Genomic DNA, 12,897 nt, shown 5'->3' on the forward strand with positions numbered 1-12,897 from the left:
AATGAAATGAAATGAAATGAAATGAAATTTACTAGCGATATCAAAAAAAAAAAATATGCTCGGGGTCGCCCCATTCCTGAGATGCGTCATGTTCCCCCACGACACGGTCTAGTTCGAGACCAGCCACAGTTGGTTTCATAGCACAATTGTTTCAGGCGTCCATAGACACACGCGTTATGAAAGACCATATATAGTATATATATATATAGATACATTAGTGAGAGAGGAAAAATGGAAATGTCAAAATGGGGTTGTCGGTGTAAGGGGTAGGGTGAGGCGCACACCCCTTCCGAAAACCTCGATCCGCCACTGGCTACCCAGTCATGTGTATATAATAGGGTTCAGCGCTGTAATGATGTCACTGTTCCTCTTTCTCTTCCCGGTGTCTTGGCGTTTATCTTCTACTCCCTCCTTTTCTCCTTTTTCTTTCCTTCTTCTTTTTCTTTTTCCTACCTTCCTCTCCTCCTCCTCTTTTTTCCATTCTTTTTTCTTCTTTTTTTCTCGCTCCTCTTTTTCTTACACGGGAGGCGCGCGCCCCCAACACAACGAATTTGTCAATTTCATGATATGAAAGAACTGTACACGGCGGACATTTTGTTGTCAAATTCTGCTCAATTGTATGTTGCGTAGGCACAATAAATATTTTGAAATCATCATCAGTTTGAGGAACTACACATATGAAAGATGCATGAATTGGACTTTTCCTTGATAGACATCGTTGATCAAATCCTTAAGTGCGTCAATTATGAGCCCCCCCCCCCCCGGATACTCTAGTTCTAGGCCTAGTGTTGTATGGTGGTAATTAAGGTAAATTCGTGTGTACACTATAAAATTCGCTTACTGTGTTATACAATAGCTACTACTCTCTACTTTTCTATTCAAATGGCTTAAATTAATGAGAAAAAAAAATCATAAAGAAACATATTTTCGAGCTATCCTATTTACAATGATTTCAGACTTTGACCTCAGTTGACGACTTGACGTTCACAGAAAAGAATAGGGTTCTTGTAATCAATAAGATGGATCCACATTCAAAGTATAAAGAAAAACCATGAACTTTTATCATGTTACAAGCAAGGGTCACATACACCAACACCACCGAGTAGGCCCCTTTCACCTCAGGCAAGGAATCAAAGAGGGTAAAATTATTACTCCTATTATATTCTGGAGTAATGGTGGACATTAACCAATAAACCACTTTTTATACTGCTTTTGGTGTTTGACAAGAGTGAAACCATAAAGATGATGAATATAGTTTTATATGAAGTTGCAGTAGTTCAGAGTCCTGTATCATGGCCATGATAATTAATTCTTACATAACTGTATAACAGTTAGTACAGGCTGATAACTTGTACACCCACAAATCCAAGTGTGCAATACTGACTGTCACCAACAACTGTCACCCCAATGGCATTCCAGTATATGCAACATGTATCTGTTCTAACCGTGTGGGACATTTCATAGGTTTCAGACAATCTCTGACACTCAACTGTATCTACAATTGTCACACAGGTCTCCATTCATACACCTGGGTAAAGAGAGGCATTGTGATTAAACTGCTTGGCCCATGGACATAATGATGTCCACCACTAGAACCTGCACCCTTCTATCACATCTCAACATTGGCAACCTTTAAAAAGTGTCAATATATATTTGAAGTTACCTGGGTCTGTTTAGTGTTGTATAAATATAGTTTGTCAAATCCAATTGGCATAGGTTAATTGGTGGATTTGGAGGGTGGGGGGAGGGGGATTATATTCTGACCAAATTCAAGGTCAGAATATAATCCTAGATTTTGATAAGGAGGGTATTTACATACAAACCTTCCTAGTTTAAAAGTTTAATTTTACAATTGACAACACTCCACAGGTCTGATAGTTTTTGTATTTATTAAGTTTACTCAATGACGAGTATAATAAATTTTTGCCCCTACAATCCGCGGAATAGACAAAGAATCGGAAACTAACCATAAATACCACAAATTTTAAAATCGTTGATAACATGCATTTGGAATTCAAAACTGCAATTCATGAAGCATTTTAACACTTATTAAACGAACTTTTAGTTTATCAATTGAAAGTCACAAGAAGTGTTAAAACTAAGTACTGTAACTACGCAATTATATACATCTTTTGTATAAATGTTATTTTTACCCACAAATATTTGGTTAATTCAAGAACTGTATCACTTCAGTATAATTTCCCAACATTGCAACTTGTTATTTTTTGCCACTTTGTAGATAATAGCATACCAAAACCAAATGAAATATTGGAAATATCACACCCCTCAACAGATATAAATCTCATTTGAAAAAAAAAGGATATAAAAAAAGGATGACCAAATTCAAGGTCAGAATATAATTCTAGATTTTGATAAGGAAGGTATTTATTTACAAACCTTCCTAACAAAATAAAGAAAAATTGCCACTTTGTAGCTGATAGCATACCAAACACCATATACAATACATGTATACATCACACCCCTAAACAGACATAAATCTTCATTTGAATAAGAAAAATGATTACCAAATTCAGGGTCAGAATACAAATCTAGATTTTGATAAGGAAGGTTTTTATTTACAAACCAATGATGTCAGAATGTAAAATGTTGATGCAGAATAGTAGAGAAACCTCTTGTAATATGAGATGAGTGTAATACTAACAGAGACATGATTAAGTGTAAAGTAGAATAGAGAATATATAAGGGGTAAGAGTTATTGCGCTGGCCGTTCTATACTCATGAAAATGTTTCCTGTATATTTGCTTTCAGTACAAACATTCTTAAGCACTCTTTGCATTCACCTTTTTCGTTTTTGCTCTCTTTTTGTACTATTTCTTCCTCATCACTTCAAAAAAAAATTTTTAAGTCGTGAATTTACTTATTAACCTACAATTTAAATATAGTGTAAACGCCAAAAACTTTATCACTATGACTTTCATGTTACCTTTTCAGCTAACATATAATTTAATTGACTCAAATACAGTTAACTGTGCAGTTAATTTAATGGTAGAGTTGGAAGCATCAAAATAAGGATATGAATGCAACTCTTAAACTCAACCCCTCATCTCACTCCTTCAGCAATCATCCCTTAAAACAACATTGAGAACAAAGGAAGAACTTGAGAATAAAATCTGTTGTGCAAAAAAAAAGGTCAGATACAAAGTGCTACAATGTATTCATGAACTAAAACTGGAAAATGAAGCAATTTGTTATCTTTTGAGAGGAACTTGAATGAAGTATGAATAAAAATTCCAGTCATATTGTATTTACAGTAACATTTAGAATACAGCACATTCCAAAGGCACACAGGCTTTCCTTTCAATGGATTCAATGTCTACTATTGGAAAATATTTAATCATCAACACTAGCTACAATTTTTGTATTAGTTTATTCTTTGGAGGTGGTAAATTGTAATTCACTTTTCTTTATATGGAGGGTTCTGCATGTCAGTTTACAGCAATTCCTGATCTTACCCCTCAACTGGTACCATTAACATGTTTCCTATTGTAAGGGTGTTAGCCACTGAAAATAAATGTTTGTTCTTGATCAGAGAACTCTGGGTTTGGTGTGATGACCAAACACAGAGCAAGACACACAAAAAATATAGAAAACTCAACTGGATTGGATCAAATTAAAATATAATTACGAATGACAAACAATATACAGTACAGCTGATCTGGGCCCAAAGAATTAAATAAAACAACTTACAGTAGTGAGGTGCGCACCCAAAAGTAAAGTAAATACACTTAATTTATAAAGCTGTTCTGGTGAGTTTGCGTGCTGGTGACATCAGGTACAGGTCTTCCACGACATCAGAAAGAGTTGAACAGATAAATGGTTTAATGTCTGATCCCAACGAAATAGTGTCCTTTAATTAATAAGCGATAGAGTCCCAGGCTATCCTCCAGTAAAATGATGTGTATATCCTCTATGGTAAAATAATGTCAGTTATAACAAATGGTGTCCCGGCCTATCCTTTATGGTAAAATTATATCCTCTAAGTAAATAGTATTCTTTATAGTAAATAGTGTCCCAGACTGTCAGGTGAATATGACTCCTTCCATAAAATAATAAGGACTACAGTAACTTGATTTGTAAATTAAGGTTTAAAACAAACTATCCAGCATTAAAACTATATATCTCCTCTTGTGCAACTGTCTTACTCCAATACTTACGGCCAACTGCCTAACTCCCTATACTGTACCCTCAAAACTCCCTTTGTTCCTATAATATATATACACAGACCCCATTTCCTGTGAGGGCTAATTTCCAGGAAGAACAAAGATAGTTGCTTAGCAACCCAGAAGGAGAGATTTTAATCCCCCTTTTCACTACCACAAGACAACATACATATATACTGTACAAATGTATAGACCTCTGTACAGTGACCCTGCACAGTACACTAATACTAATAAACAAGTAAAACTATAGTACAAAAGAAAACTTTATGTAAGAGCTGACCATCTTACATTATCAATAATTTGACTGTGAGAATTTCAGTATTAAAGTTACAAGTATTATACAGATCTTGATTTAATTAAAAAAGAAGAAAGAAATTTACACTGAATAGAATTTATTCTATCCATTACTATAAAGTTCACTCCACAAAGTAGTGAACAAAGATGCAGAAAGGAAGGGGTACATTTGCTGAGTGATGCTATTTTTCCCCACATTTTCAACAGTATAAATTAAATCTGTGCACATAAAGGAGAGAGATATGATCCCAAACTGAACAAGTACTACAGACTTTTTTGGTTCACAACTGTTGCAATCCATTAATTTGAAAATATTTTTGCAGATGCCCGGCTTTCAGGAGTCACATACCAAGTGATATCCTTCTATTATATTGAAATCTACAAATAAAATGCAATATTCCAAATCACAAATCAAATGCGTCATGCATCCTAATGAAACCACTGAATCTACTTAGAAATATGAAGTTGGTGTAAGTTAGGTATTATTAACATACATAAAACACAAAGATCCACATCACTTACAATGGAGTCACTTCTTAACCCATAAACATTGGGAGCTACTACTTTTGTGACCATCTGAGCTTTTCTTCATTTCACCCTTAATTTAATTTCCTTGTGAAGTTTGTGATGTGATATAATCTGGTCTTAGCAAGGTCTTTCCCTCAGAAGAGCCACTTTGGCACTGCTGAGTGAAGCATGTGGACTGATGCTGGCACATTGGAGATTGATGTTTTGATTCATGCAAGCTTCCAATCCTTCCTGTAGTTTGTGGAGGATCCAGGGGAGTCTTAATTGGTGGTGAAGCTACCTCCAGGAGTGGTTCGAAGAGTCCACCTCTCATCTTGTTGCTCATTGCTGTGTTTATTCCTAGCTGGTCGATTTGGAGTATAAGTGGAAGTTTGCTGTTGGGATATTTTCAGATCATTGTTGCTCCATTGATCTTTAAGATTTTCATTTTCATGTTAAGCTGATACTCCTTGAGATCTGACGTTATCATATCTACTCCTCAACTGGTTTACACCTGTAAGTCTAGTGGCTGGGAGAGATGTGAACTGCGTCGATCACAGTTGTACTTAACTGTCCAATGTTTTGATCGCTTTTGTAGTTCCTTGATTGTTGGTCAATACCATGGTTCCTCAAATGTCCACTCCTTTGGCCAATGTGTTGTTTAGTGCTGTAGTTTCTTGGATATCCACTTCGTTGACTACTATTGTAATTTTTCCCAGATTTCACTAGGTTCACAATCCATATGATTCATCTGTTATCTCATCTGCTCATCTTGTAATCTGATGGGTACCTTTATCTGTATTGATTATTAGCCACCTTATCATACAAATGGTTGTCATATTGCTGCCCACGACTCAAGGCCCTATCTCTACATCCCTGTGACATTCCTCTTCTTTCTTCTGGCGCAATCCTTTGGTTACTGCTACTTTTCTGAGGCACTTGTGGATTAGTTGGTTCTTGATTGAACGGCTTTGGTGTTGATTTGTATGACCAAGGCTGTGGGAGGTTGCAAAATACTTTAATTTTTTTTCTAAATTGCACCCACAGTTTCCCTGTTCAATTCTCATGTCAAACTCATGCGTGTGTGGTTTGAGAATTAGTGTCCATATTGGAAGATGTTCTTTTCTTGACAGCTCTGTAGAAGCATATGTAGGCATCTGATAGCAGTCTCTTCAAGTATTTTGAAAAATCGTGTCTTTTCATATCTCTTCTGAGGCTGTCACTTTCCATTTGTTGCCTAAAGTTCTTCAAATGAGCCACTTCAGGAATGTTGTAACCATGTTGATCACCTAAACATATAAGAAAATGGATATGTTCTTTCAACAATTTTGAGCAAGTCAGCCAACTACCAATCACCCCTTTATAACTATTTCCTTTAACTTGTATTAATGAATGAGAGTAACATGATATTATTAATTGACTGTGAAATGTTTTCACAACTTACTGCCAAAGGCAAAGTTATCTAGTATAAATTAAAGAGAATAAGGCCAATTTCGGGACCATTTAAGATAACCGGTTGACCCCTTGAGCCAATTTTGAGACCATTTGATATAACCCATGGACCCCTTGAAGCTCTGAGTGTGAAAACCTATAAGGGCCACTTTAGTGTGTTTAAAGCACCCAACAGAAGAGTATCAAATCATTTGAAGCAGATTTCATTTCTTGGCTGGCTGGCTATGTATTTTTGGAAGATTACTTTGAAATCTATTGTATATTGATCCCTTCACAAAACTGAACTACCCTGAAGTGAAGTTGAACATTAATTGCAGCTTTAAGTTTGGAGAAATCATGTTCACAAGGATTCAAAATGTGACACCTGTTGACCTTTGACATCTACCAAATTTAGTTCTTTTATTCACCTAGCTGGATCTACATACCAAGTCACTTAAAAAAGGTGTACCATATCATTTTGAAAACTATCAGAATTTGACCTATTGACCTCAAAGGACCTTGGACCTTCACAGAAAAGAATACGGTTGTTTTATTAAATACAATAGATACAGTACCAACTATGAAGTTAATATACCAAGAACTTTTTCGAGTTACCATTTTTACAAGCTGTTGTCACATACACAAGCACACCCACACATGCTACCACATAAATTCCTTTTGCCTCCCGTGAGGAATTAAAAGAAAAGTACAACATTGATAGAGTGAGTGGTATTACATGGAATTCTGTATAAAAAAAGAGCAGAGGGGTGAGGATTGACGAAGGGTAGTCCCCATATGAGCTGATGCATTTAACTAGTTAATTAAAAACTGTGGAATTCACATAGACTTATGTTTTGTATAAAGCATGTGTTGCTTACTTCAAGATCAAAAAAAAAAACGGATATTGCCATGTTTTCAAGAATGCAGAATTATGTCACTTATCATTTTTATTTATTTCAAAGATATTATGATACATACGTCATGCAGCATTCATTTCATTAAGCTGTCCCATTCACCAATTTAGCAAAGTTACTTTACTTGCAATCAGTGACTTTCTTTGTACGAAAATCAAGTGACTTAAATCAAAATTGAAACCAGTGATTACAATCAGCCAACCCCTGTGAATTGTCAACTGACAGCTGCAAACTAATGCTTTGAAAGAAAACTTAGTTGAAAAATTGTAATGGTAAGTCGGGGATTTATCCAGATGTTGCAAAATTTATCTAGTTTTTGAGTTTGCTCATGTAGTACAAACCTATCTTGATGCATTCCAAGGATCCATTCCGAGGAATGGTGGCTCCATTATAATGGAAGATCCAGGTACATGGACCTAAACGTTTGGGGAACGCTGTTGTAGATAACTGCAAGAGCAGTAAAGGTTTCATGAAGATTAAAAATACCTGTCTTGATATTCCTACCACTAGAGAGGTAGTTGTGGCTTGAAAACCTACCTTGTCTGTCAGCCATGCTATCAAAGAACACCCACTGTTCACCATCTCCACTACCAGTCTTTACAAAGGCCACATAGTGACTTGTTTCGATGCAGACGACAGAAAACAACTCCATTCTGTGTTCTGGATAAAGATGTTGAGTCTTTTCTGCAATGTCATCTTCATCAACCTTTTCTGCTATCTTGTGAAACATCTTGGTAACTTCAAGAGGTACAGACAGGTTTGTAATTTTATGTTTCTTTTTGCCCTACAACAAATAAACACATATACCATAAGCTGATACTGAATTGACATGGGACCTTAAACTGGACACTGGTAATAAACATATTGTCCATACAAGGGTAATATAATTCTGCAACAAATAAGCAACGTCTAATACCCTTTTTGGGAGAACACATTGAGGAGCTTCTGCAGCAACAAAAACACATACACAAAAACATTAAATAAACTGAATATTTAAGAAACTGACAAACATATCTATGTGCAGTATGTTTGGTATGCTACTGTACATTAAAATAATGAGGTTTTTGTCTCTGATTGCACATTCAATGTTGTGATTTCCCTAATGTGTCACATGACAACCCATCTGACACAACTGAATTGTTCATCATGAACAGCAGTGATTTAAATTGAAATTGATTAACTCAAGTTTAGAACTCACTACAGAAACAGTACATGGTTATCCAGACTTCTTCCAGCATTATATGCATTTGAAATCAGACCGAACTTTGCGGTACAATAATTTGTAATTATCAAATAATTATTGATATGTATCATCTATAATCAGATTCTATTTTGATCGCTTAGGTTAAAAATTTCCGGATGATGACAGCACAAAATGACAAAACAACACAGAAGAGTAAATGCTTTATGTATAATTTTTGCACTCGAATAGTTCAAGATTGTCTTGTCTTGGTAATCAAGGTTCCCAGTTGCTACTACACATGCTTTACTCTGCACATATTACCACAAGAATAACTGCAAAAGAAAGTACTTGAATGGGAAGCTTAGGAAGGTGCAATCAGGCAGGGGAGGTACAGAGTATTTATCTGTGCATAAGGAACTTATTGTTTTATGAAGCATACATCGAAGTTACATTTCAAAGAGTGACAATAATGGTTTTCAGACTAACTTTGTAGGTAATTCATATATTGAAGATAAATATCTCACATGTTTTGCAAGGTAGCAATCTACACAGAAGCTTTGAATGACATCTTTGTCCTCATCTGCTGCCACAGGTGTGCAGTCCTTACATTCTACAGAGGCAAGTTTACCACAGTCACTGCACTTTCGGGGACCTGTAAAGCAAATCAATTTACTTTTTTATTTCATTTGTGTAGAATGTATCTAGGACCTTCAGCAAATGTATTCTGTACAGAATAGCTAATTGCTATGCAAAATGAGCAAAAAAATAAATAAAAACTGCTTCATAAATGAAAAGATAGCAGTTTTATGCAAAGAAGCATGCTACTTTCAGTAGATTATGAGAAATGAGTTTCAATAGCCTGAAAAAATCTCTAAAAAAAAAACTATGTGCCCTAATTCTTATTCCTTTGAGCTGACAATGTGCTTAATTTTTGTTTGTTTTCAGGTAATTTAATAAAGTACTCTTGGTAATGTCATACCTTAGAGGTATTAAATCACACAATGATTTTTTATTAAAGCAGCTTGTCATCAGCCATACAAGAACTTTTTTCACATCTACAGTGAAACAGCTTGATAATACTACCAGTTTTATAGACAGATATTGATTGGTACTAACGTGGGTTTATTAGGCTTAGCTTTCCCTTTGTAAACCTCTGCCTTTAGATCCTTGTGTACCTTTAGTGAAATAATGCATTGCTTGCACCTTTGTTTAGATTAAAATGATTTCTGAACTGGTTTTGTATATTACCCATTGATTGCGTCAAATTCAAAACAAAATGCACCTTCAAACTTCATGAAAGTTCTGTTTTTAACAGTCTTCGGACCAACACACAAGCATCACGAAATGTGTGGATGATGAAATTGTTACTTTCTTCAGTGTGTGGTAGGTGACAATGAAGTTTTTGTCGAGAAGGTTTCTAATGGTTTCCTGTGAGAATCAGTGTTGGTATCATCTTTTGCTTATTTCACATACTGATCTTTACTCTGTACAATTTAACAAAAAAAAACCTTCAAAAACTTCACCCAGGAATCTCATGGAAAGAGAATGCCACTATGGATAGATGATGGTATGGTATAAAAAGAGAAATACAGTTCAAAGAACTTTGTGTTTTCATAATGTTGCAAATATGAATAATTCTGACCAAACCAAAGTCATACCTTTGGTAGCAATGAACAGAATCAATAGATCATTTCATATAAAGCCAAAAAACTGCAATTTGTAGCATCAGGAAAGCCTTCATAAGCTTTGTTAAAACCAACAAACAACCAGGAAGAGATGTGGATACTAATAATTGGGGTTCAGAAAGGTTAGTGGTGAAGGATGAAAACAATTCTGGTGGCTTTCTTCAAGATTCGTTATTAGGTCATCTTCTTTTTCATTTATTCCATTTATTGCATGTAAGCTCTATCAATATACTTTTTGCAGACCCAAAAATGATGAGATGATGATAAAAACTTCACATTATAGAAGAAATGCAATCAACTCACTGTCTCTGATGAGTGCATTGATATCCATCTCAAGGCTGGGAATGATCCAATCATAAAGCTTGTTTTTCTTGCCATATTTATGAAGTTGAATGATTAAACACTCTGGTACCTTCAGAAAATAGAATTCAATTCCAAGATTAAATATTTCCTTCTAACCAAGAAAAACTTACAAATAAATCCTTGCCCAACAATAATGTTATCAATGGGTATATTTATTCAAGTGCTTTGTAACCTATTCCTTCTAGTGTTTCCTTTCAAAAGAAAGACTACTAAAAATGTGTGTAGTAAACACTGTCTTTTAAATTTTGGAGTGACAGGTATAGATTCAGAGACTTAGCAGTAAACATATATGCATGTTCCTATCAGCAATCAATCCATAAGACTGTTACCTACATGATATTCTAGTTGGGAGTTACCCATGGTGGAGTATTGCACAATAGGTCAAAATATCAATCGTTAGCAGTACAGTGATGTACAGGTATCACACCAAAATTAAAGTAGTGCATGTGTGACTTTAAAAGTAGGAAAATAACCCTAAAGTGACCAACTACTGTATATTGATTTTTGGGGCATTTTCTGAGTCATCACCATTCTTTTTTATGCTTGGATGTTGAAGAGGATAACATAAACAACTGATGGTCTAAAAATCTGGAAGATTGAAGGTGATTTAAGGTATTTTAGAAATCTTTAGTGAAACAAGATGATTCTGCAGAGACAGCTGGCAGATGTGTTGGGGAGCACTACAATTAACTTTGAGCTCTTCTAGCTCAAAATCTAAACGATCATGGTGGCAAAAGTTGAATGTTTCATGATAGCCCAAGCCATTAGCTATCATGTGCCAGGTAGGACATGTCAGTTAAAAACTTCTATCTATATGCTCTAACGACCTTGGAAAGTGACGATTTTACTGTGTATGTCAATGGGAGCAATACATTGTGGTGCGACACCTACAGTATAACATGTGAGGGTACAATACAACTGTAAATCTATCATGGCCTGCTACATAAAGATTAATAATCAGCCTATACTTCACTTTCATTCAGATCAAAATTTGAGAGTTATGAAGTAAGAACTAGCAATTTAACTTGAACAAACTTGAAACAAAAATCAATAAATGTCAAGACGAATTTCCTTATTTTAGCTGGTCTAACGTTGTTTTTTATACTTCTAAAACATATGCTAGAAACTTGTTATTCCTTACAAGCATCATATTGGAAAGTGCTAGCCAATAGTGATTTCATATATTGGACTACATTTCAAGCCCATGAGAAGAAGTTCTTTACACAATACACCATATTTACACTCAAAAATTTAAATCTTAGAGAAGCCGTGCTAACGGAGGGAGTAGAGAAGTAAACTAATCACCTTAGCTAACTTCAAGTCAGACTGTAGGAAAGACAAGTGGAGCAGATCAGACACTGTTGACGTGTCTGAATTATCTTGCTTTTCCAGAAATATCTGATACATGAAAGACTCCATGGTAGCATTTTGGCCTTGACTGTGGAAAAGAAAGTAAACAATAAAAATAAATGTCACATTTAGTTATTTCAGTTTAAGATGAGCTTCTGCAGTTATCCAAGTTCAACTTCTTGGTCTTCCAATGGTGGTATTATTTTCTACACTTTCAGACTCAAATATAGACCTGTCTAAAATAGCAACACCCAAATCACTTCTTTAAAGACATATTTGTTTTTTCTGGCTTTCACTTTTACAGATTGTCATTCCTTCACTTCTTTGCTAGAACTTCCTTGTAACTTTTTTTAAAGCCTTGTTAAAGCCTTGTTCATTCTTCAGTTGGTCTATGACAGAACATTCCATCACATGTTAAGCCTTGTTAAAGCCTTGTTAAAGCCGTGTTCATTCTTCAGTTGGTCAATGACAGAACATTCAATCACATGTTATGTAAGTGATTGCGGTATAGAAAATTCATATCAATTCCTTTCTTTCTAAAATGCACACTAAACATCCTTCTAAATAGCCCTCTTACTGACCAATGCGTATGACTCATCATATTGACCGAAAATCCTGTGGCTCTGTGAGGGCAAGTTGGTTGGACTATTCCATTCATCAGGAGGATCTTAAACGGTGTTTCTATATAATAAGGATTGCATTAGATAAATAAATAGGTACTTACTAGCTTCAACATTTAATGATGCATATTCTACGGTCATTTTCTTTGAAATAATATTAAGTCCAATAAAATATGAAGTTTTGGAAGCGAATCTCGGCTGTGACGTTGTAGGTGAACACTGTGCATTCCGTGGCTGTACCCTATTGCAGAGTACAGGATACACATAATACGTAACGGAGTGCCCACAGAAGAAAACGAAACTTGTATTTTTCTTAGAAGACATTCGATTGGATTGTACTTGGTCCGATTGAAGATAGTGACCAATGAA

General features: G+C 35.3%; 1 protein-coding gene across 6 annotated transcripts in view; it reads right to left on the bottom strand.

Moving 5' to 3' along the window:
* Window positions 1-2,858: 2,858 nt before the first annotated feature.
* The window catches only part of LOC139965464 (uncharacterized), a 72,546-nt gene continuing 62,507 nt past the window's right edge, over window positions 2,859-12,897 (bottom strand). For all 6 annotated transcript variants that reach the window (XM_071967828.1, XM_071967831.1, XM_071967830.1 and 3 more), the window contains 5 exons: window positions 11,864-11,996; window positions 10,499-10,607; window positions 9,035-9,162; window positions 7,865-8,111; window positions 2,859-6,271 (listed from right to left, as the gene is read on the bottom strand). In XM_071967828.1, coding sequence (XP_071823929.1) covers window positions 6,057-6,271; window positions 7,865-8,111; window positions 9,035-9,162; window positions 10,499-10,607; window positions 11,864-11,996 — 832 coding nt within the window. In that variant the 3' untranslated portion in view covers window positions 2,859-6,056. The remainder of the gene's footprint in view (window positions 6,272-7,864; window positions 8,112-9,034; window positions 9,163-10,498; window positions 10,608-11,863; window positions 11,997-12,897) is intronic.

This window comes from Apostichopus japonicus, chromosome 3 (assembly GCF_037975245.1).
Source record: "Apostichopus japonicus isolate 1M-3 chromosome 3, ASM3797524v1, whole genome shotgun sequence".
Taxonomy (NCBI): Eukaryota; Metazoa; Echinodermata; class Holothuroidea; order Aspidochirotida; family Stichopodidae; genus Apostichopus; species Apostichopus japonicus.